The sequence below is a fragment of the Mucor velutinosus genome, assembly GCF_035048745.1.
Source record: "Mucor velutinosus strain NIH1002 chromosome Unknown tig00001567, whole genome shotgun sequence".
In the NCBI taxonomy this organism is placed as follows: Eukaryota; Fungi; Mucoromycota; class Mucoromycetes; order Mucorales; family Mucoraceae; genus Mucor; species Mucor velutinosus.
This window is the reverse complement of record NW_027041896.1, coordinates 98,101-120,997: the sequence shown is the minus strand read 5'-3', so window position 1 is coordinate 120,997 and position 22,897 is coordinate 98,101. Positions and strand designations below refer to the sequence as shown.

General features: G+C 40.2%; 8 protein-coding genes across 8 annotated transcripts; 6 read left to right on the top strand and 2 right to left on the bottom strand.

Moving 5' to 3' along the window:
* Window positions 1-2,680: 2,680 nt before the first annotated feature.
* ATC70_011913 (uncharacterized protein) lies at window positions 2,681-4,314 on the bottom strand (the record flags this gene model as incomplete). Its single annotated transcript, XM_064831097.1, has 2 exons — window positions 2,681-4,006; window positions 4,066-4,314. 2 exons carry the CDS (start codon window positions 4,312-4,314, stop codon window positions 2,681-2,683), a joined length of 1,575 nt encoding a protein of 524 aa, XP_064687965.1.
* A 432-nt stretch (window positions 4,315-4,746) lies between these two features.
* On the bottom strand, window positions 4,747-6,014 carry ATC70_011912 (uncharacterized protein; the record flags this gene model as incomplete). The annotated part of the gene is made up of 7 exons (XM_064831096.1): window positions 4,747-4,842; window positions 4,907-5,272; window positions 5,329-5,567; window positions 5,621-5,706; window positions 5,773-5,860; window positions 5,916-5,952; window positions 6,012-6,014. The coding sequence occupies 7 exons, from the start codon at window positions 6,012-6,014 to the stop codon at window positions 4,747-4,749; spliced, it is 915 nt and encodes a 304-aa protein (XP_064687964.1).
* Window positions 6,015-8,591: 2,577 nt separating this feature from the next.
* Window positions 8,592-10,859, top strand: ATC70_011911 (uncharacterized protein; the record flags this gene model as incomplete). Its single annotated transcript, XM_064831095.1, has 1 exon — window positions 8,592-10,859. One exon carries the CDS (start codon window positions 8,592-8,594, stop codon window positions 10,857-10,859), a length of 2,268 nt encoding a protein of 755 aa, XP_064687963.1.
* Window positions 10,860-11,157: 298 nt separating this feature from the next.
* Window positions 11,158-12,418, top strand: ATC70_011910 (uncharacterized protein; the record flags this gene model as incomplete). The annotated part of the gene is made up of 5 exons (XM_064831094.1): window positions 11,158-11,221; window positions 11,273-11,414; window positions 11,466-11,551; window positions 11,625-12,162; window positions 12,220-12,418. The coding sequence occupies 5 exons, from the start codon at window positions 11,158-11,160 to the stop codon at window positions 12,416-12,418; spliced, it is 1,029 nt and encodes a 342-aa protein (XP_064687962.1).
* A 103-nt stretch (window positions 12,419-12,521) lies between these two features.
* On the top strand, window positions 12,522-13,886 carry ATC70_011909 (uncharacterized protein; the record flags this gene model as incomplete). The annotated part of the gene is made up of 5 exons (XM_064831093.1): window positions 12,522-12,854; window positions 12,913-13,179; window positions 13,238-13,384; window positions 13,450-13,590; window positions 13,644-13,886. The coding sequence occupies 5 exons, from the start codon at window positions 12,522-12,524 to the stop codon at window positions 13,884-13,886; spliced, it is 1,131 nt and encodes a 376-aa protein (XP_064687961.1).
* Window positions 13,887-14,131: 245 nt separating this feature from the next.
* ATC70_011908 (uncharacterized protein) lies at window positions 14,132-14,350 on the top strand (the record flags this gene model as incomplete). The annotated part of the gene is made up of 1 exon (XM_064831092.1): window positions 14,132-14,350. The coding sequence occupies one exon, from the start codon at window positions 14,132-14,134 to the stop codon at window positions 14,348-14,350; it is 219 nt and encodes a 72-aa protein (XP_064687960.1).
* Window positions 14,351-15,301: 951 nt separating this feature from the next.
* On the top strand, window positions 15,302-16,084 carry ATC70_011907 (uncharacterized protein; the record flags this gene model as incomplete). The annotated part of the gene is made up of 4 exons (XM_064831091.1): window positions 15,302-15,353; window positions 15,408-15,479; window positions 15,530-15,939; window positions 16,016-16,084. The coding sequence occupies 4 exons, from the start codon at window positions 15,302-15,304 to the stop codon at window positions 16,082-16,084; spliced, it is 603 nt and encodes a 200-aa protein (XP_064687959.1).
* A 3,054-nt stretch (window positions 16,085-19,138) lies between these two features.
* Window positions 19,139-21,358, top strand: ATC70_011906 (uncharacterized protein; the record flags this gene model as incomplete). The annotated part of the gene is made up of 5 exons (XM_064831090.1): window positions 19,139-19,268; window positions 19,326-19,472; window positions 19,525-19,743; window positions 19,794-20,477; window positions 20,544-21,358. 5 exons carry the CDS (start codon window positions 19,139-19,141, stop codon window positions 21,356-21,358), a joined length of 1,995 nt encoding a protein of 664 aa, XP_064687958.1.
* Window positions 21,359-22,897: the final 1,539 nt, after the last annotated feature.

The following is a 22,897-nucleotide window of genomic DNA, read 5'->3' as shown; positions in this document are numbered from 1 at the left end:
CATTTCATTGTGGTACAAGGAGTTGAGGTTTGTTATCTCGGAAATCAACTACAACAGACCATGCTTGTTATCGTCAATTGACTTCTCATGGTAATGGGTAACAATACATGTCAGGTCCTCGCTGATTACTTGCGTAGTCGATTAAACTTTATTGTGAGGCAAAAAAAAAAATTTAAAACTAATTGAGAGAGCAAGTTTAATATCTCTGAGCTGATCAGGTCAGGCATTGGAATTCTTTATCTGTGGCTCGATCGACATCCAATGTCTCAAAAATATCCAAGCCCCCCCCCCCCTATATTTTCTCATCAAATTAGCCTCTTGGGAGGGAGAATTATAACCTGATACCCCTCTTTTCTCCTTGTTTTACTTTCCAACAGAACGTTTCCATGAAACTGTATGCCAGATGTTATCTCTGAATACAGCTGTTTGCAATCTGGCCTTGGTGTTCAATTCCCTGGCTGGTGATGCGAGAAACTTGATGCGATGCCGTGTGAATTCCAGCGGTTAATTGTTGTTATAATGTGTGTCGTTTGCAATAAATGAGAATCTAAATTTGAACATTTATTCAAAATTAACTCACCACTTTTTTTTTATTTTCCCGCGAAATGCGTAGATGTTGAGCCAGATTAGCGAAAACGGAGAGGCGATTAAATATGATTGAACTGATCAAGGTGCCACCTTGTTCAAGATTTGTTCTTTTTTTGCCATAAAGAGTAAGAATAGAATCTTTCAAATTCTTGATATCTGATTTCGTCTTCCGGCTATCGAATGGGCAGAGATGCTATTGTTTGATTTGGTTTTTTCATTGCATGTTTTGTTGTTCCATCTCTAAGCATCTCCTTTCTTTCTTTTGGAATATACAAATAAGCAAAATATCTCGGCAAATCAACCATGATCAGTATAAAATCAGTTATAATAGAACATGTAGCAAATTAAATCCGACTTTCCAAATAGAAAGATGTTTGTTTGATCTATCACTACTTGTTAAGGTTGGATGAAATGATGCGTATATTGCTTGGCAACGCAGACAGATAATAGTTCGTCTACATAATACTTGCGCTATTATAGTGAACGGCTCTCAATCCCGTAGTTCTGCTCATGCACGATGTCCTGAAGCCTTTACTATTGACATGCATCTAGAGTTTAAGGCGATCACTAAGAAAGTTATCAAGATTCAAGATCTTAAAATAGAAACACATGAGTGTGAGTGGATTTCATTGAGTAAATTCAACTTATGGAGAGATCATACATGGTGCAATACTGAAATTGATGCTTGCATCGTACACTGCAAAGGAGCATACTCGGTATCAAATCATGTACCTGCTTTCCAGTTGTACATTCGGGTACTAGACTCACGCATTTTGAAGAGGTTTTATCAGATCGCTCGTCGTCATATGATCAACTATTCGCTATTTCTCTTCATGAGCGTCATATGAATGTGTCATTTTCGACATGAGCTATTGAATGAAACATAAACATTTAATACAACCCAAATATATAAAATAAAAAGATTGCATGATATGCCATGTTAATGAATTTGAACCCTTGAATAAAAAAAAAAAAAACCTACACTTTATTCCTAAAAGGATAAAGACCCTTGAAGTCAATGGTTGTATTTGTGTTATTAAGGATGTTTATGGGTTGGCCGAGTCAATAATTTTCTTGATTGTGTATCTGGCTTCAAGTTGTGCTGCATTGATGTCCTACACCACAGTTGCATAAAAGTTTGTTTTGCAAGAGTTTATGAAAAACACAGCGAAATTTGGATGTATTCGAGCCGTGGCTTCTCGTGTTGGAGGCTGTTTTAGACTACTAGAATAGCACCAAACAATTGCTCTCATCCGGCACTAACTTTCTGACACCTTTGCTCAACTTTTTTGGGATCGTCGAAAATCGACAAAAAATCATGAGGGATACCTCGTGGTTTTTATTGAAAATCAAACGATCGCGTTTTTGACCTCCAAAATGAAGACTTTTGCTATGGTATGTATCAATTCAAAATGCTTCTCTTGACCCAAGGCAACCCCTGAAACAGCGTTTATGAGATCTTTGTATGTTAAATCTCGACATTTTCGCCAGAAACCTCATTTCATATTTTTATAAATTGCTCAGTAAGCCCAGTCAAAATGTTTTTTGCAAATAATAGCATCGGATGCGTCTTGAAAAGTACTCCCAGGTTGTCTTAGGAAGTATGGGATGCTCATCGCAATTTACATAGTCGAATCCGGAAAATAGTTCAACCAAATCGTAAATGGATCAAAAATGAACCAAATCTGGAAAGAAATGTCGAGCGGCAATTCAATTGGTTTTGGCTGGCAAATGCAGTGCTATCCATACCCCATGAAGGGATGGCAAACTAAAAAGTGCCATCACTTGCCCAAAATGCTATTTTCTGATTATGTAGTGCATCTTTTTTTTTATATAATGAATTAATCGTTACAAATTTGCTCTTCCAAAGACAAGTTCTAATGCGAAATTTAATATTGTGTTCATATGGTTGGTATGATACTTCAAGGTGAACCCTAATCTAATTAATACAGTTTTGATTATAATCTATTTGCAAGCGGTAGCATGCGTGTATTGTATTAGCTCAAAAGAGAGAGAAAAGAAAGATATTATTAAGCATAAAAAGTAATTTGTAGATTAAAAGGAATAACGAGATCAGGCTGTGGTAGTAAGCTCACTTTCTCCACTTACTAAACACCTTAATGATGGCAGATTTGACAATACCAGCTGCCTTTTCATTTTCCTTCTTGGTCAAACCGATAGTGACACTAATCTTGATGCTGGGTCGAGGACAGACACGTTCTTGATCAATGACATACTTTGTACGAGTGATCAAAACACCTTGGTAGGCACATTCATCGACAACATCTTGTAGCAGATACTCTTCATCATCGCGAGATACTTCGGTTTCACTGTCTAATAAATGTGATTGCAAGAAAGAAGGCTTGGCTCTAATATGGAAGAAGGGAGCAGGGCTTTCGGGGTCTCCAGAGAACAAGTCGACATAGGGCTCCAATGTCTTTTGCAATAGTGTTTGACGGAAAACCTTACCGCGTTCAGCTAGTTCTGTCAAAGCAACAGGCTGATCCTTGATGATTTTTATCGCTTCACTAGCAGAAACAGCAAGCATTGCAGGAATGGAAGCAGAGAAACAATAAGCAAGGCCAGATAAACGCTGATGATCAATGATTTCTTCAGAACCAGCACAGAATCCACCGGAAGAGCAGAGCGCATTAGCCATGGAACCAACGATCATGTCAATGTCAGCTGCAGGAATATCAAACAGATCTGTCAAACCAGCACCGCGATTACCCACAACGCCAATGGATTGCGATTCATCCAGAACCAATCTATACTTGTATTTTTTCTTCAGTTCAACCAATTTGTCCAAAGGAGCAATGTCACCATAGTTGGCAGAGAGGCCCTCAGACACAATGAATCGACGAGTGAGACGCTTCTTATGGACAATATCATCCATGCGAATCTCCTCTAACACTCTCTCCAGATCCGCCATATCATTGTGCTTGTACCAACGAATAATGGAGCGAGAGATTTGGACACCCTTTTGAATAGCAAAACTTACACTGTCATCACAGACAAGGATATCGCCTCTTTTACAGAAAGCGGGAATAACTGATGAAATGGTAGAAAAGCCTTGAGCGTAAATGATGGCCTGCTCTGTTCCTAAAAACTGAGCAATGTCTCGCTCTAGATCCATGTGGACATCAATAGTACCGTAGAAGCCGGGAGGGCCGCAAGAGCCAACACCGTAATTCTTGAGTGTGGTAATAGCCTTTTCATGAATCTGTCCAGAGGCAACAAAATTGAGATAATTGGTAGTAGCTAAATTCATCAAGGGCTTAGTGAAGCCAGCGATCTTTGGCTTAACAGATTGAGCACCCATAATGATGGGCGTTTTTTCCATGTTGAACTTGTCATACTTTGACAAGGAAGGAACCAGAGGCTCAGGATGCCATTCTTCGACAAGATCATCAATTTCCTTTTTTAAATATATATTAGGCAAATATTGGTTACCATGGAAACAGATCATTGTATTACCTTGTCTGTTAATTTGACAGCATTGTCATGAGGCTTGTATTTTGCAGACATCATGTATCGAATGGCAAAGAACACCAAAAAGAGCTCAAGAGCAATGCGAAAAGGATCATGCTGATAGGCATTTTTGAGATAGTTCAAAGCATGATGAGAGCCAGGAATAGCCGCAATGACTGTGTATAGTGAATTGACAGTGGAATTGATAAACTCGGCGTGCTCTTCGGTCAAAGGAGGTACATTGCTGGTATCCATAATGTATTCAATGTCGAGTTGATTCTTTTTTTTTTTCTGAAATGGAAAGGAAAATTTAGATTATTAAAAAAATTTGTAATATATACAATCGTTCTGAAACCGTACTCGGAGTTAAGTTGGATGCCTTTATAGCGAAGCGTCAACTTGTTATTTAACCATCGCTTAATTGCGTTTTAGAAGTGGGGTGATATTTCTAGCATGTGCATTGATAAGAAGATATACACTAATATACTCGGTTAGGGCTATGAAGACCACAACTCAATTACAAGTGTAGACAACATGTTCAACGTTTTTCATCCCATCAAGAACCAAATGTCCTGCTTTCCATCCAACACCTTGGTTAGCTGACATTTGACACGCAAATATATCTCATCCATATCACTCAACACCTAATGTCGCACTGTATCTCTAATATTACATTCCACAATTTATTCAAGAGGAACCGCTACTAGCAAACCACTTTACAGATTTATCGTCAGAGCCAGATGCCAACTTTGTGCCCTCTGAATTCCATGCAATTCCCCAAACCTATCATGCAAAGGAAGTATTAGGCGAGGAAGTTAATTTCAAACACGCAAAAAGATGACAATACCTGATCTGTATGTACTTCATGTGTCTCCAATACCGATCTCAAAGCAAGATCCCAAATTTTGATACGTTTATCAGATCCACAGCTAGCCAATTGCTGCTTGCTGATATCTGGGTTGGCAGCTACAGACAAGATCCAGTCTGAATGGCCAGTCAAGGTGGATGCCAATTGACCGTGCTCCACATCGTACACGTGAATACATTTGTCATCACTTCCGCTGATCAATGTTTTACTGTCACTTGCAAAAGAGAGTGTACGCACAGCCATGGCATGGCCAGATAATGTGTGTGCTAATTGATTTGTCTCGATATTGAATACGTAAATAGCGCCATCCTCAGCTCCACCTGCAACATATCTACCATCAGGACTCTGTTGTGATGCCGTTGTTAATGTCACCGTCTGCGCATCCAAAAAAGTACACTTACATAAGCAGTTGACATGATGAACTTGTTCTTGGTGGGTAAACTGTTTACTTTCTCTCCTGATTCCACGCTGAAAAAGTTAATGTCGCCGTTGTGTGATCCAGTGGCAACATACTGTCCATCTGGACTAATCTTTGCTTTCCAGGCTTCGACAGGAGCTGCTGTGATTGATTTGATGAGCTTTCCTTCATTTTCGAGATCCCAAATACGAATGTTGGAATCGATTGAAGTCGAAACAAGGCCTATGCTTGATATTAAGCTCTTTGCACATGACCCTACTCAATTTCGTACTTACGAGTGCCGTCCACGGAGGCATCTACGGAAATGACACCCATAGCGTGTCCTTCAAGTGTGTATTTCAACTCTCCTGATGCACCATCCCTAATCAAGATTACAACGCGTACATGAGCATGTATAGAGAACACTGACATGTGCATATAAGCTTACCAGCATTTGATTGTATTGTCTTCAGAGCCTGTGATAACCAAGTTGCTATGGTTTGACCAAGCAACGTCCCAGACACCATCAGTATGAGCTATATACGAGTTTGTGAGCTGGTGGTTCCATCTGCTGGACTACTTGAACATTACCGTCATCGTGAACAATAGTAGGAATATATGTAGTAGGCTGTGTAATGACAAGACGGTGAGTTGCTGGATGCAGATGAACTCGCGTGAAGTATTTACCATAATGAAAGATACAGAAAGTCAAAAATACCAGTTGCAGTTGATTTTCATCAGTCAAATACACCTAGTAGGTAACCGTCACTCACATGGCAGTAAGGAAAGCACTGCCCAACGTCTTTCGTTATGTCAATGTTCGCTTTGGAATACGCATTTTATATGGCACCAGGCAGGTAAGATTGCATCTGAGGCCTACAATGTTATTAAGAGCATTTTATGGTATTTTAAAATGACATGCCATGTCTTGGATTCGAACATACGGGATGGCAATACAGTGCGAGATAAAATGTTGCCATTTCACTAAAATTTCGACTATATTTCGTATATGCTTGTAGTGTATTATTAAACATTATATATATACGAGTGTATCTACGCTTCGAATGGCTCTCTACCTTTGTTTTGCTTTGGTTGTGAGAATCAACCTATGCGCTACCGATTTTCCTTACTCATCTTATCAAAAATACTGCCAATTTCATTTTAACCCTCCACTTACACGTGGAATCCCTTCATATCATCTGTGGGTCTGATTTTTATGTGATTCTTTACATCCATATACACGTAGCTACTTCATATACGGGCAAATATCATACAGATATTATCTTTTTTTTTAGTCAAGAGTGTGCCTAATACAGCAAAATATGAGTGCATTTGAGTCGCGTTTTCTCGCGTTCAAGGCCGTTTTGGATTGTCAAAATAGCACCAAACAACTGCTCTCGTCTGGCAGTTACTTATTGCCGCTATTGCTCAATTTTCTGGGGACCAAAAAAAACATGGACAAAAATCGATCAAAAAGCATGAGGTATCCCTCATGCTTTTCACCGAAAATCAAACGATCGCGATTTTGACCTTGATAACGAAAACTTTTGCTATGGTATGTATTAATTCAAAATGCTTCTCTCGACCCAAGGTAACCCCTGAAACAGCGTTTAAGAGATCTTTGTATGTAAAATCTCGACATTTTCGCCAGAAACTTCATTTCATATTTTTATAAATTGCTCAATAAGCTTATTCAAAATATCTATTTTACTTGTACCGTTGGATGCGCCTTGAAAATCACTCCAGGAAAGCTTAAGGAAGTGCTGGATGCTCATTAGATTTTATATAGTCGAATCTGACAGAATAGTTCAATCAAGTCGCAAACCATTAAAATTTGGCCAACCCGAGAGCAGACTACGAGTCTGAGTTGGAATTAATTTTGGCAGCTGGCAAACTCAATCTAACCTTGATGAAGTCAATAACAGATGCTTTTGAAGCCAATGGAAAATAGATGGTGAACTACATAGTATCATCTTTAGCGGTATTATTTTCTTTTGAAGCCTTGCATCTAATAACGCCAGTTCACCGAAATACCTGTAAGAGATAAACCTCTTTCCTTTTAAGTCTTTGAGAGTGTGTAGGTACAAAAAATATATTATGTTCTGATGAGCATGCACTAATTCTAGCTGGTTAGACACTTGGTATATTATGCGCAAGACAAATTGTCATATTGGTTGTATACGAGTTGAGGCTCGTTTAAAGGCGTAGAACTGAATGCAGTAATCCGCCAGTGTCTTCGCTACTAGCATACAAAGTGTGCCCCCCCCCCCCCACACATCCGGTGAGCTCTATGGCACACACTTTTCATTACCAACAACTTTGCCATCTCTTGTACAAAGTCATCAAAATAAAATGTGGACAAAGCGCAAGACAACCTATTTAGTCTAGTAATCCCATTTTTGAACAATGAGCCATCTTCTGTGAGACATCCAACCATCTTGCTGTAAAGATGGCATGAAAACAAACATCTTCTTTGAACACAACGTGGCACCTTACATGTACAAAAGCACCTGACTTCTTTTGCTTTGGTAATGAAGCCATAAAAGTACATTCATACTCATCATCTCTTACGCTATTCTAGCTTGAAATTAGGGGGGGCAAGTACATCCATCAAAGGCCTGTTTTTTCATAATGATATACCAACATCCACGTAACATGTGTTAAATATACTTTGAAACATTGGAAACAATAAGAATTAACCTTTCCTTATAATTTCTCTTGCGACCTGTTACACATAATATGTTTAAATACATCAACACAGATGCATTGCACTATATGGAAAGTGAACACAATAAAGGTTGATATCATAAGCAGGTATGCAATATTAGGGATCTCTGTGGGAAATAAATATAATAGCTGGATGGCCCAGAGTCATACAAGTCATTTTACTCTGTAGTACTTTACATGTACAAACCCACTATCTGATTCGGTTGCATAGTGCTTTTAGTAATCCATCAGTCAGTATATAAAATGATTGTATTGTAGGCTGATTCTGAATAGGGAAGTTACACTCTAATTCGAGTTGGTACTACTTGTACATACTAGACACCATGCGTTCACTGGTTCGGCGGTAATTGCTGATTTGTATTACTGGCTCGTGTTGTACTAGAACCTGAATGCAGTGCTACCATGAAATTTGATCCTCATCCACCATATCCTGTATATCTCAGAAAAGTAAAATCCATGTTCTATCGCTTCTTTTCGACTCTTGCTCTTTTTCGCTTTTTTTTTTTTTTTTTTTTACTCTGCGATAGCATGGTAACAGCAATGGCACCCAATATTGCGTCCATGAACAACAGCAACAGCTGTAGTGCAATGGGCCGTCAGTCAATTGCAGATCTAACAACCAGTATTAAATCAACCAAAGGAGATATCCCACCGCCCTTGGTGGGTGCTTCCACTACTATCATTGGCGATAACATCTATGTGTTTGGCGGGAGAGTAGCGTCAACAAGACAGATGACAAACCACCTGTATATACTTCATCTACCAACGCTGGTTTGGGTAAGACACATTGCTCCTCCAGATTCAGCATCTGCTCCGGTTCCTCGGTACTTTCATTCAGCTTCCACTTACCTCGATCGATACATTGTCGTCTTTGGTGGCATGGGCAATACGGCAGGCAACAAGAGAGCACGGCAACTACAGCAACAGCAACAGCAACAGCAACAGCAGCATCATATGTCAAATGGAGATGAGCAATTGAGCGCCATGGATGATGTGTCCATGTTTGATATCGATACAATGTGCTGGATTGAAATCAATGTACTACCAAGCATCTTTACACCGCAAGCTCGTTATGCCCATCTCTCAACAGTGTGGGATTCAAGTAAGCTCGTTGTGATGGGAGGCCAAGATATTGCAAATCAGCACATCAATGAAATCAATGTCTTTGATCTCAAGGAAATGGCTTGGGTTCACGGTGGCCCTATGAATGGGCCCTACGACGCTTATCGTGCTGTTGCTTTCTGTCCTCTGTCAAATGCCAGTAACACAACTGCGTTTGGTAGTAAGGAAACATTTGACTACTTTTGGAACAGCCCTCCTCAGTCTGATGAATTGCAGCAACAACAGCAAAAACAGACAGAAGCAGTACCTCCAGTCTGCGTATACTCCAACTACAATTTCAGCGATCTCACTAGAGAATTGCAGAGCTTTTACCCCATGAAGTCAGCACATGTTGTTGAATTCTGTAATCATGCTGCAAAAATGACAGGCTCCTTGCTGCCACCTGGTCTTCGGTTCCCTACAGGTCAGTTGGTAGGCCAATATTTCGTGGTATCTGGTACGTTCCTGAGCTCCACCAAGCGAGGATTTCAGGTCTGGGCACTGAATTTGACAAACCTGACTTGGTCACATATTGATACCAGCTCCAATCTATCCGACGGCTCTTGGAATCGTGGTTTGCTCTCGAATCAAAAGTATTATGTGTTGGGACACGGTCAGCGTGATCTGAAGGATGATTATAGCTATCGACGCACCAACTTTGATCATATTGCGACAATTGATCTGGAAGCCTACGGTATCTACTGCCTTCCCAGCTCTACGTGCTCGTCAGAAGCTCAAGATTTGGGGCTTTCCATGCTTAATGAGCCTAGCATCACTGATTTAACCATCTGGACCTCCGATCAGCAGGCCATACCCATCAATTCCATCATTTTGGCCGAGCGATGGCCAGGATTTGCTCAGCTACTGGAAGGACAAAGTACAAAATCTACAGCAAAAGCAACGGCAGACACACTCCAAACACAGAAAAAGCACCTCTTGTTTCCCGAAAGCTATGCAGTGACCCTCGCTTTTTTGCAGTACATCTACAGCGACCATCTCATCACTGCACAACAGCATCAGCCTCAGATTCTCTGCCGACTACTGATCTTGGCAGACATGTACAGAATGAACAGACTGTTGGAATTGACTACCTACGCACTGCATCAACTGCTTACCATTTCCACTGCAAGCATGGTTTATGAAACTGCTGCACTCACTTTCCAAAGCGCACTACAAATCCGTGCTCTGCGTATCATGATCAATGCCAAGCGTATGCTGTTAGGGCAGCAGAATCCACACTCAAAGGAGCCATCATCTGCAACACAACATAACACAAATTCACATCAGCAACTCCAGCACTCTCTGTCCTCACCCACGCAACAAAGCTACGATCAATTTCATCATCAAGTAGAGTTCTCCTCATTCTCTGCCGCCACTCCTTCTTCCACTAGCACGTCTGCAGGCTCTCTCTTCTCTGATGAGCCATCCTCTCCCATGTCATTCGCTTTATCCGCTCCTTTTTCTCAATCTTATGCAACCTTCAGACGTCTTCAACAACAGCAAATGATGCCACCTTCTCCAATGGAAAAGTTCAATAGATACATACCTAATTCGCCAGCCATGAAAGCTCCAATCATATCCAGCAAAATGTCTCCTTCCTCTTCAACTTCGTCGCCTGTTGCTACTGCTGCTAATGCCAAAACAGCCAGAAAACAAGGCTATTTCGATTATTCTATTGGTGGCAAATACTTGACAGCCTTCCAATAATGATATATTCTTTATTAGCATGCTTATTATACCTTTCTAATCTTGATCAACAGTCTGGAACTGTTGCTAATGTAATCAACGAAATAAAAACATCTATATCCTACACCTAAGAGTCTAGAATCTGCTTCGAATGAGTTAAGTATGGCTGGTTAGGCAGACATCAGGGTAAATAAAGTACTTGATTTGCTGATGATCTTGTGAGGAAGGGTGCTCACTAAGCATTGATAGGCATTTAGCGGCGTCGAAATAGGATGGCCACAAGCCACACATAAAAGTGCAGTTTTGCTTTGACAAAAGAATGGTGCTTTATTCACTGTTGATGGAGAACAAAGAACAGCACTCGGGTGTCAAATCCAAGCAAGGTAGGTAAGCGGATCAAGCGAGAGATAGCATTGCTGATTGTATTGTGATAGCTAAAACGCAACAAGAGGTGTCTATCCCTCGTGAAAAGTGGCCGTTTGAGGAAGTTTTAGCAGACGAATATGAACGCCACCTAGAGACTATTGACGTTTACACGGCACATGTTGAGCCAAAACAAACCAATTCCATTTTAAAGTAATGACATATGACTTGTTGCTTAAAACATGAAACTGACGCACTTGATAGATTTGCACAAAAGAAATTACCATCATTAGAAGGTTTAGAGCATTGCAAAAAGATTAGACGCATAGCTAAACCAGAAACCGAATCAGGTATAGTATACATCACGGATGCGATGATAATTGGGGGAGACAGAGCAAATTCGCTTACACTATTGCTTTGCAGGATTCGAGTTGGAAGTGATATTGTGTAAAAAGGGCACACTGGACCAAGGCAAGCTGATGGACATGCTGAAGGAACATCAATTCGAAGATTGCAGGATCAGCACAGTGTCCGTCTCCAAATACGCACCATTGAATAGGCAGCAATATGAAGCTTGGCATCGTCTATGGCCCATGTCATACCGAGAGGATACTCGACTCGACCCCAAATTTACGCAACAAGACATCGATATCATTCATAGTCATATGCAAGCGATACTGGCAAATCAACACCATACGGTGGTGTGTCGTATAGTGGACCCGAGTACGAATGAGATTATGGCTGAAAAGAGTGATACTAGAGCCGAGCATCCACTTCATCATGCTGTCATGAATGGTATAGATCATGTAGCACAAAATGAAAGCAAATTGTATGGAGGACATGGGCGAATGAAAAGAACCGCAAGCCAGATGACAGCAGTAGATGATGCCGAATCAACAAAAAAGACGGCTTATCTATGTACAGGCTATGATATTTATATAACGCATGAACCATGTGCAATGTAGGTTATGAACTGAGTAAAGAGGGCTTGGTAACTAAGCATTTGATACATATCTAGGTGTGCCATGGCTCTGGTCCATTCTCGAGTCTCTCGAGTGTTCTACAGTATACCCTCCAAAACTGGTTCTCTCGGCACAAATTACAAGATACACACACATGCTAGTCTGAACCATCACTATAGAGTATTTAGACATGTATTGAAGGATACAGCAGCGACATTTACATTAGACAGCTCGCTTAGAGATCAAGAATTATAAACGCCGTATCAATAAAAAAAAGTCTTAAATGTGCAATCAAAAGGAGGGGGAAAAGCAGGGCTTTTTTTCTCTGGCAATAAGCAAACTCTTCATTTGAACAGACATGACATTCGGTGTGAGAGCCTCGCTATTCTTCTACAAGCCAACCTTTTTGGCTAGACCTACAACAAGGCTCTTTTCTACTTCAAAACCTAGAAGCAATCAAGTCGATTGTTACATTTCTACCATCCACGATGCTTACACGAACTTAGCCATTGAAGAATATTTACTACGAGAAACCAAACCAGATCGCTATATACTGTACCTGTGGAGAAATAAGCCTTGCGTTGTAGTAGGCAGAAATCAAAATCCATTCCAGGAGTGCAATTTGCGATTCATGAGAGAGAACAACATTCCACTTGTACGCAGACGATCTGGAGGCGGTGCAGTGTATCATGTAATTAGACGCAATGTGATGCCGAGATTTGGAGGGAAACACTTACATATACGAATAGGATATGGGCAACTCTATTTACACCATTTTTATGCCTCGTGAAGCATTTTCGCGCAAGACGAATGCTCAGCTTGTAGCCAGATCCCTGAATCAACTTGATATCCCCGCCTCCGTCAACGAACGACATGATATTGTAGTGGATAATCACAAGGTATCAGGCAGTGCATACAAAATTACCAGTACCAGAGCTTACCATCATGGTACTATGTTGATTGACGCAGAAACAGAGACGTTAAAAGGATGTTTGTCTAAAAAGAGAATGAATAACGTAAAGCGTGAATGCCCATATGGGATGAATTTAGCTCTAAATGCGGTTGTTTTTGTAGAAGGGCATTGTGTCAAAAGGTGTCGAGTCAGTACCCTCCCCAGTGACAAACCTTAGAGACTATTCTTTTACGGTAGATCATCAGCAATTTTGTGAGTCGGTTTTGGCTGAATTTGTGGTTGCATACAATGACGGAATGCCCGTAGAGGTAAATAAGCGATTGTTGGTAGTACTGATACACATGATGTAGATGTACTAAACAGAAGTCTATAGCCAATTGTATTCAATCAGGAAAGTGTGCTTCCAAATAAAGTAAAAGAAACGAGACTGGAGCTCAAGACTTGGGATTGGATCTATGGTCAAACACCAGAGTTCACCAATACAATCGAAACGAATTTTAACTGGGGGCATGTGGTAAGTTCTCGGTTGGTGCTGTATAGGCTGGAATGCTCAGCAATTGCAAATAGAAATGCCATATACTCTCAAGACATGGCAAAATCCTCAAAGCAGACATCTCCACTAATAACAACCTCCTACATGAACCTACCATTGCAGCCGCCATCTCTGTTGCCCTGGAAGGGTTGCCCTATTCTCAATATGCTGTGGATGAAGCCATTGAAAAGATAAATACAGAAGTGCCAGGACTGATTAACTCTGAAAATGATTATATTGCTCGAGACATAAGCAATTGGTTGCAAGCTAGATTATAGACCTATAGAAAAAAAAATGCCTCACATGATGGTGTGTATTGAACACACACACCTTTCAAACTTTCTTTGTTGCATAGACATGTATAGAGGCACAATAAACACGACATGACGTTTCTCCTATCAATTTGACATCACCTTGTTGAAAACACTATAAAAAACCTCACTCTTGATTTCGTTTTAGTTTTTTTTTTTTTTTCTTTTTCATTATATTCAACAAACAAACTATCAAAATCAAATCTATCAAAATGGGTGCTCACTACAGTGCTGAAGTCAAGTATGTCTATACCACTATCAACGGTAGCCGTGTGGCTATTCCCTACATGCGTCTCTCCAATGGTCAATGGGTTCCACTCCAACAGCAATCGCAACAATGGTATGTTCCCCAACACTCTCATCAACATTACTTGGGCCAAAATGTGGTGAGTCCTCTTATTACCAACCGCACCCTGTATCCAAGCCAGTAAGTAGAACCATTTGAGCCTGATTCAGGTACCAGATTGAGTATTAACTCAAGCAATCACAGAGATTATTTCTTACCCTCCAATCAAACCTACTATGGTAGTTTCTTCCGCTGATTGATCTCTCTCTCTCTCTCTCTCCCAATACCTTCCTAGATGCTTCTCTCTCTCTTCTTGTAATATACCTTACATCATAACTTATTGTCGCTTATTTTATATATCTTTTTTTTTATATATATATTTTGAATAAATCCATTGATTTGCTGCTGTACATTTCCTGTCGTTGTTGTAGCACAATTTTCTGCTGTTGGTGCTGAGCAACATGTAGCTATTCGTAATAGCATAAATTGACAGATGCAGCAACCTTTTTTGTACAAGAATGTGCATCCACAATTTGTTAAAACTGTAATTGGGGGGCTTCTTTAAATTACTAAGATCAAACATGCGTTGTTGGATTTCTTCGGATTTAGTCCTAAAAGATGTCTATTGCATTCAGAAGCAATTTTTCCAGTGGGGTTGTTTTGTTCTAATCTGGTAAAGGATCATCTCAAATTTAATCTACTATATGCAGTGGCTACATGCAGTGTGCAGTAAGATGGTCTACTTTCCCTCTCTTTTCTCGCATTTGTTTATGGTTTCATTTCTTGAATATGGAAAGTCGTCTGATAGAAATGTTTCAATACAGATATATCCAATTAGATGAATGAAATCAATCATGTTAAGCAGGGTATTCGTACTACTGCCATGTTGTAATAATCATATGATTGCCTCTCAAAGTCCTTGAACAAAACCCTATCTCGCTCACTCCCGTTACCAGCATTGGACATAGAGAGGAAACATCATCTGTTTAAAGCTGTATTTAGGACGCAGCCTAAATCGAAAAGGATATCTACACAAGCTTTCCTAATTCTTTTTGCTTTTCCTCATCTTTAATTTCTTTAAAACCTACATTTGACCATGACTACCACTACTTTTGATCCCAATGATGTTACTGTTGTGTTTGTTCTCGGTAAATATCATCTTTGCTTTTATTAAATGTTGAATAATTGACGTTTATATCAAGGTGGGCCCGGTGCTGGAAAGGGTACTCAATGTGAGAACATCAAGCGTGATTATGATTTCGTGCATCTCTCTGGTAAGACGAAATAACAAAGAGATTAAGCAGTATCTCATTCTGTTTAAAAGCTGGTGATTTGTTGCGTGAGGAACAAAAGCGTGAAGGATCCAAGTATGGTGAGCTCATTCAAAACTACATTCGCGATGGCTTGATCGTCCCTATGGAGGTTACTATCGCTTTGCTCGAGAATGCCATGAAGGAATCCATCGAGAAAGACAACAAGACTCGTTTCTTGATTGATGGTTTCCCTCGCAAGATGGATCAAGCCGACAAATTTGAGGAAACTGTAGTCGAATCCAAGTTCGTCTTGTATTTTACATGCTCAGAGGAAACTCTCTTGGAACGTTTGCTTAAGCGTGGACAGACATCTGGTAGAGTAGATGATAACATTGAATCTATCAAGAAGAGATTCCGTGTATTCAAGGAAACCAGTTTCCCTGTCATTGAGGCTTTTGAAAAGAAGAATAAAGTTCGTCAGGTACGTGGTTGTTGTCATGGTAACAAACTTGGATTTAAGGGGAGCAAAATTATCATTAACATACATGTTTTGGTAGATCAACTCTGAGCAAACTGTGAAAGAAGTCTACAACGAAGTCAAAAAGGTCTTTGATGAAGCTCTCTAGATGTCCCACATAGAAATTATTATAATAAAAATACCATCGTTATCTGCCTTGAAATCTTTGATTAAGTGTCTAATGGGTTTAAAATGAGTGACGGCCGGGAAATCACTCCAAGATAAAATGGATGAAAAATTTTCAGTTTTTCTTCTGCGTTTCTTTATCCTTTGATACCAGACAAGGAAATGATATGGTAAGTAATAGAATCAACACGTGGGGATGCTTGAGAAAAAGGCTTTGAAGGATGAATTGCCGTTGTCTTATACAACTTGAAGAGAGAATCAATGATTCAAACACATCTGATTTGCTAACTGATACAAATGCCATTTCTCAACATTTACTCTTGTTGCAATTTGTGTGTTTTCGCAAGAGGTACTAATGATAGCCTTATCATTTATAGATGCTTCATGTCATTATAATAGTCTAGTTTTTACTTTTAATAAACCATCTTTATACAAATTAGCTTACATTTCAAATGTCTTTTCGTGTTGATTTGTTGACATATTTAGAAGGATGTCAGTGATGCTATACACTCCATCATCGTTGAGGCATCGCGACAGAAATACTAGAAAACCTGTACAAGTATCTTGACGACCTTCGTGGAAGCAAAGGAGTGAATAGCTACAACAGAACCTCGCTGCATTGCCTGTACTCAGTTCATAAGGATTGATATAAGGAGCTCGAAGATGTAGAGGGTCATTGATATTTGACGTGCAAACTTAATATTGCGGTCTTGGTTTCTGACGGATGTGCTGAAAGAAGGATCGAATCATCTGATAATGTATCAAATAAGGCACTGCTCTTATGTAACTGTGTGCTCATCGGCGTTGAGCGATGCTCCCTTACACTGTAAAACACTAATGGCTACATGCTTAGCTCCACTTTGTTCATTCAAATGCATGAACAAGGCAGGAGATTGATCAAACTAATTGATTCAAGATTACTGACCAGCATTGGATGTTGCCACGAAGCAAACGCTCGTTAATGAGAACAAAAAGCAGTTTATTAAGCTAGTCTTGATTAAGAAGACTATGCAAAGTGTTGTTGCTAACCTTTTTGAACAGATGACATTAGGTAGTATGTTGTACGGGTGCGTCAATCCGTAAAGCCAGAAGTTTCCAAAAAGCTTATTTGGCCACAGTAATAACAGACGTTGCTTATGAATAATGACGAAAGGCTACGGTATGCTTCTTATCTTGATCTCACGTATAAAAATCAACTTTACCAACTACGGTTATACTAGTCCTAGAGTTTAGAAGTACACATCAAGTTGCAGATATTGCGTGACAGAGCCTGGTTTTGGGTTCTTGAGGTATGAAATCGAAGATACAGGTGTGATATCACTGCAATCATGTTTGTATGAGATGATAATCTCGGCTGTTACATGGAGCTACTTATGATGGTTAGTACTGTTTACAAACGAAAGATCTGCGAACACAGTGTAGTCCTTTGTGTTGAAAATTTCAATCTTTTCTGTGCTCCTTAACTTCTTTTTGTAATCACTCCACTTTTGTGAGGGACATGCCGTTTGCTGGAAGCTCTTTCTTGTAAACATCGCAACTGTGCAAGGAACAACTGCATTCCTGCTACATTTACAACACATGAAGACGATCTAGTATTCCCTCATCTACATAGGAATAGGCTAGCGATTCTCGGCTCAAAGTTTTTTCTCAATACCTATCAAAGAAGGACGTGAATGCTCAACCATCACAAACTATGCGGAAAAGATGGCATCTTCAAGCTCGTCACTAACATTTCTACGAATATGAATATCTCACAACTGCGCTCTCACCTCACAAGATCATCGTTTTTTTTCAGCATCCTAATACCTCGGTTTAGTATGGCTCACTTTCCAAACAAAACATTTGATCGCCATAGTGCTAAACATAGATCGCCTATGTACTCAGAGGATTCCATTTTAAAAGGGTATTTCTCTGATTTTAGCAAGCAGAATACAAGCTACTGGGTTCAAAGCCGGTACAGAGAATAGCCATGCTTCTACAGAAAATAAACAGCAAGCACAACACGTTACTCTCTGGCTTCTAAAGCCAAGGCAGAGGATATGGATCGCTTGGCCTCAATTGCCCATATGACCTTGATCTGTAGTTAAGTAAAGACTTCCTAAACGCAAAGAGCTGGCCTGCTGCTAAGGAAACATACAGCAACGCTGCTCTTCGCTTGAACGTTTGTCGCGAGGTGCAAATGGCAGCCAAAAGCCTGAATGCACGTAATACTTGGTATCGAATCCCCCCACGTACATAGCTTCAGCAGCTTCCTTTTACTCCACCTCACGACATAAGGTCTTTTCGTGCAATCTTCAGGCTATTTGGAGCTGCCATTACTTATCCGTTTTCGACTCCATTCCTTTTGATCCCCCCCCCCTCGCGTTTTGATCTGCATCTCCAAGGCACTATATACTTTAGTTTCCCAAGACAACGCCTACTTAGACATGTAGAAAGGCACACCTATATCCAGTCTTATTATCTTCTTCCTACTTTAGGTACGTTAAAAGGACGTAAAATATCGAATGAATGAATAAGAACGACAGAAAAAGTACTAGTATTACTTTGCAAGAGCCATGATGGAACCTGGCTGTTTATATTGCGCCTTCGTACCCATCAATCCTGCATCAAATTAGCCTACCGTTCAATGACAACGGCTATAATTGCTTTAATGGCTAAAAAAAGAGAAGACCAAATACAAATATTGCTGAAATGTCATGAGTATTAACTGTTACTTGAGCCTTCTTGACTGAATAAATGAATGAATGCCATAAATGGAGCTACTTGAGCACTCATGGCGTCGGTTTTGCTTGTTTAGGTCGATTTGTTGATTTGATGGACATAGAGTGCTTTGATCATTATGGCCTCTCTACACTTATGACATCGTTTTTCAGCAAAGATAGAAACACTCATTTTGAGTTTAGGTAAGTTTCCCTGAATAAACTATCTTGACGTAATTTAGTTACACTAAGCTGTGTCCTCCTCAAAATCTTATTTAAAAGCATAAACTGGATTATGTTACATTTTTCCTCTTTTCCTTCTCCAACTCTATATACCAATGAAACGCTCAAACAGCAACCCAACAAACACATTAACCAAGCGAAGGTCCTTTCGTGGCTGGTTGAAGAGAGTGACAATACCCAATGGCGCTGCCAGTCAAAAAATTGGGCCAGATTCTTCACCCAAAGGTAAGTGAAGACTGACGGTAATAATGTATTACCTCAACCTAATTGGAGATAATGAAGGCGGTGTCTTTGGCATACCGCTTGAAATGTCAATCAAATACGCAAAAACCACAGTAGGCTATGTCGACGACGATGGCATCAAACACACAAAGGCGGGAGCAATTCCCATTGTAGTGGCAAAATGTGGCTCCTATCTCAAGAAGAATGGTTTGTATAAAGTTGTACCATGATGGAGGCTATGATTGACAACTATGTAAAGGCCTAGAAACGGAGGGCATCTTTCGCATCTCTGGCAATTACAAACGGGTCAATGCCCTCGAATTTCAATTTGATCAAAGCGCTAGTACTTACGGATTAGATCTGAACTGGGAGGGTTACACGGTACATGACGCTGCAAGTGTGTTGAGAAGATATCTGAACAAACTGCCTGATCCAGTTATCCCGTTTGATTACTACCAAAAGTTCCGTGATGTGATGAGTAAGTGCAGTTGACGGCAGACCTATATCAAACTAACATGGCGAATATAGACAACAACACTTACAAGAACACAGAACACCGTATCGAGGCATTCCAGAAACTGGTCCAGTGTTTGCCACCGCCACACCAACATCTACTGCTCTATCTACTCGATACACTCAGTCTGTTTGCAACCAGTGCATCTGAAACCAAGATGAGCATCTCCAATCTTGCTGCCGTCTTCTGTCCTGGTATCCTTCGCCATCCGGATCACAATACGCCTGTTCAGTACAAAATTTCGCAGCACGTCATTGAATTCCTGATTGAATTCCAATCGTTATTCACTATGCAATTACTGGCACCAACAAAGCAAAAGAAGTCTTCTACTGTCAGCAGCAGCGGTGGAGAAGTGCCTCCTGTACCTTTGTTATTACCGTCCTCATACCCTAAACAGCAACCACCACCTGTTCCTTTGCATGTCGTAAATCCATCTGCTCCCTCTGAGCTATCTTTGTCCCTCAAAGAACGAAACACTTCCTCCTTGATTGAGTCACCGTTGGAAATCAACGCTCCAAATCAGCAACAAAACAGCATAGATGCTGTGACCAGAGAAATGGCTGCACCCACAAGCGATGCCACATCAAATAGTAACCAGCAGTCCTTCATGCAGAAGGCAACTAAAGTAACCATGCCATACTACCACACCATGTTGCAAAAACTGACCGAATTAAGGCAAATGCTGGAGCCATGGATTGGTATGTACCTGTTTATATAAACACAATGGTTCACGTGTTGGTTACTAAATACATCCATTTTTATAGCTAAACCCGCAGCCTTCTTGATTTGCATTTCAGTGCTTTTGGTCACACTGATCATTATTGCTTACGAAGCCTATTTGGCTTTTAAGTTCTGCAGCTTTGAGCCCTACTTGTTCTTTGCTGGATTGGTCTCTTATTGGGGTCTCTTGTACAAAGGTTTGCCTCCCTCTCCTCCTTCTACACCAGTTGCTGCTGCAGAGAGTCAAGCGCCCGATGTACCTCATCAAGCTGTTGTAGACAAATTATCAATGCCAGATGCAGCACTACCTGAAAGCGCAGAAGATGAAGACATGTTCCCTGAGACTGTCATGGACGCTGATGCTGAGAAGGCCATGATGCAAGATGAATCTATCATGTCTGAATGGAGAGATTTGCTGACAAGAGCCTGGAAGGTGAATGAAAGCGATGACTCTGATACCAAAACCGTCTCAACAGCCCCTGCTGCTGATGATATGGTGTCTGTCATGAGCAGATCTAGCCGATTCAACGAGGAGGAAGACTTTGCCCCAGCTGCTAGCATCAGCAGTAGCGAAGAGGAAGACAACGAAGAGCTAGGATTTGATACCGATACGTTGGAAATGTACTTGTCTCAATACGATCAAATTAAACGCGATGCTGAACTAGCAAGGAAGCTTCAAATCGAGGAACAAAAGGCAAGGGATGAGAATAATCCTTTTGTAGTAGAGGACATGGCTATCGGCAAATCACGCAGTATCAATGCCACCAGCTCTTCTAAAGAAGCTGATAATAATCATGACAATGTTACTACGCCCACTGATGACAAGGAAGAATGGAAGATTAGAATATTCCCTCGATAAGGCCTTTTATAATATATAGAATGTATACATACCCTCCTTTTACCCACTACTACAAAATCCATTACATAGCACTTTCTTTTTCTATCATAAGCACCCCATGAGATACTGATTGACGCACGCTGACCTACTTTTCATTTATGCATTATCAACTCTATAAGCACACTACGCCAATAAATATGGTCCAAAGCCGATGTAGATTTAGTGGCTAACTTGACATGTATAGTTGCATTTGGAGATCAAATCTAACAAATTTAAAGATGCGTAATACAATGCGCCATATGTAGACGGGATAACCTGTAGTGATTTTCAGTTCGTAATTTCCTTCCTACTATGAGCTTTTACGAGCATTAATTGATCTCCATGATGTTGAGCCTGTTGGACTAGATGTGTTCTACTCTACTCAGCTATGGTCGGATCAAGACATTCATTGTTACTCATTCTTAATGACGGAAAGAACTATAAAGGTTGGGTGGTTGATGATTGGAAACATTCACGGTTTGAACCTGATAAGGTCAATTGGGCTGCGTTGTTGTAATAGCTAGAGTACCAATGTCAATCGACCAAACAACCGGCTGCTTCCTGAAAAGTACTGTGTTATACAAGAATTGCAGGAACTCTATCTTGGTTCTTGGTTGCTAAAGGAAGGTTGGCTTATTGAACGATGTTGATTTGTATAAAAGGATCCCGTAATGTCTTTCAATAAAGGGCCTTCAGTTTTTTTTTTTTTTTTTTTTTTTTTTTTTTTTTTTTTAGTGTCTAGTCATTTCTATACGTCCCTTTTCAAGTGTCTGTAGAAATCCTCTTTATTACTATATTTGTATCTTTTTAAGCTTGGATACAACACATGATAACCATGGCATTGATTTTTCGAGCCAGCCGACGCCAAAATAAATTCCATTGCCGCTCGGGATTTATATCCTGATTTGTTGATTTTCGAATTTTTCGAACTTGATTCGACCTATTCTGGCAGATTCGACTATGCAAGTTGTGATGATCAACCCATGGTTTCTAATGCATTTATGGAGTACTCTTCAAGACGCACCTAATGGAACCAAACAAAATAGGTGTTTAGAAAAAACTTATTGAGCAATTTATGATAATACGAAATTGTGTTTTTGGCAAAAATCTCAAATTTTACATACAAAGGCTCCACAGACAAAGTTTCACGGGTTGCTTTGGATCGAGAGGAACATTTTGAATTAAGATATACCTTAGTAAAAACCTTTAATTCTGAGGTCAAAAACACAATCGTTTGATTTTTGACAAAAATCATGAGGTATCCCTCATGGTTTTTTTTTGGTCGGTTTTCGACGATCCCAAAAAAGTTGAGAAAAGATGTCAACCAGTTACTGCTAGATGAGAGCGATTGTTTTGGCCGTTTAAAACGGCTTTCACCATGAGAAAGCACGACTCAAATGCACCAATTATCGCCGTGCTTTGTCTACTATCCAGTGGTAAGTGGTGATGCTAGATTGCCCTCTATTTGCATACAATTTTTTCTCATTGATGTAGACGTGGAGCATCCTACACTACGGTGCA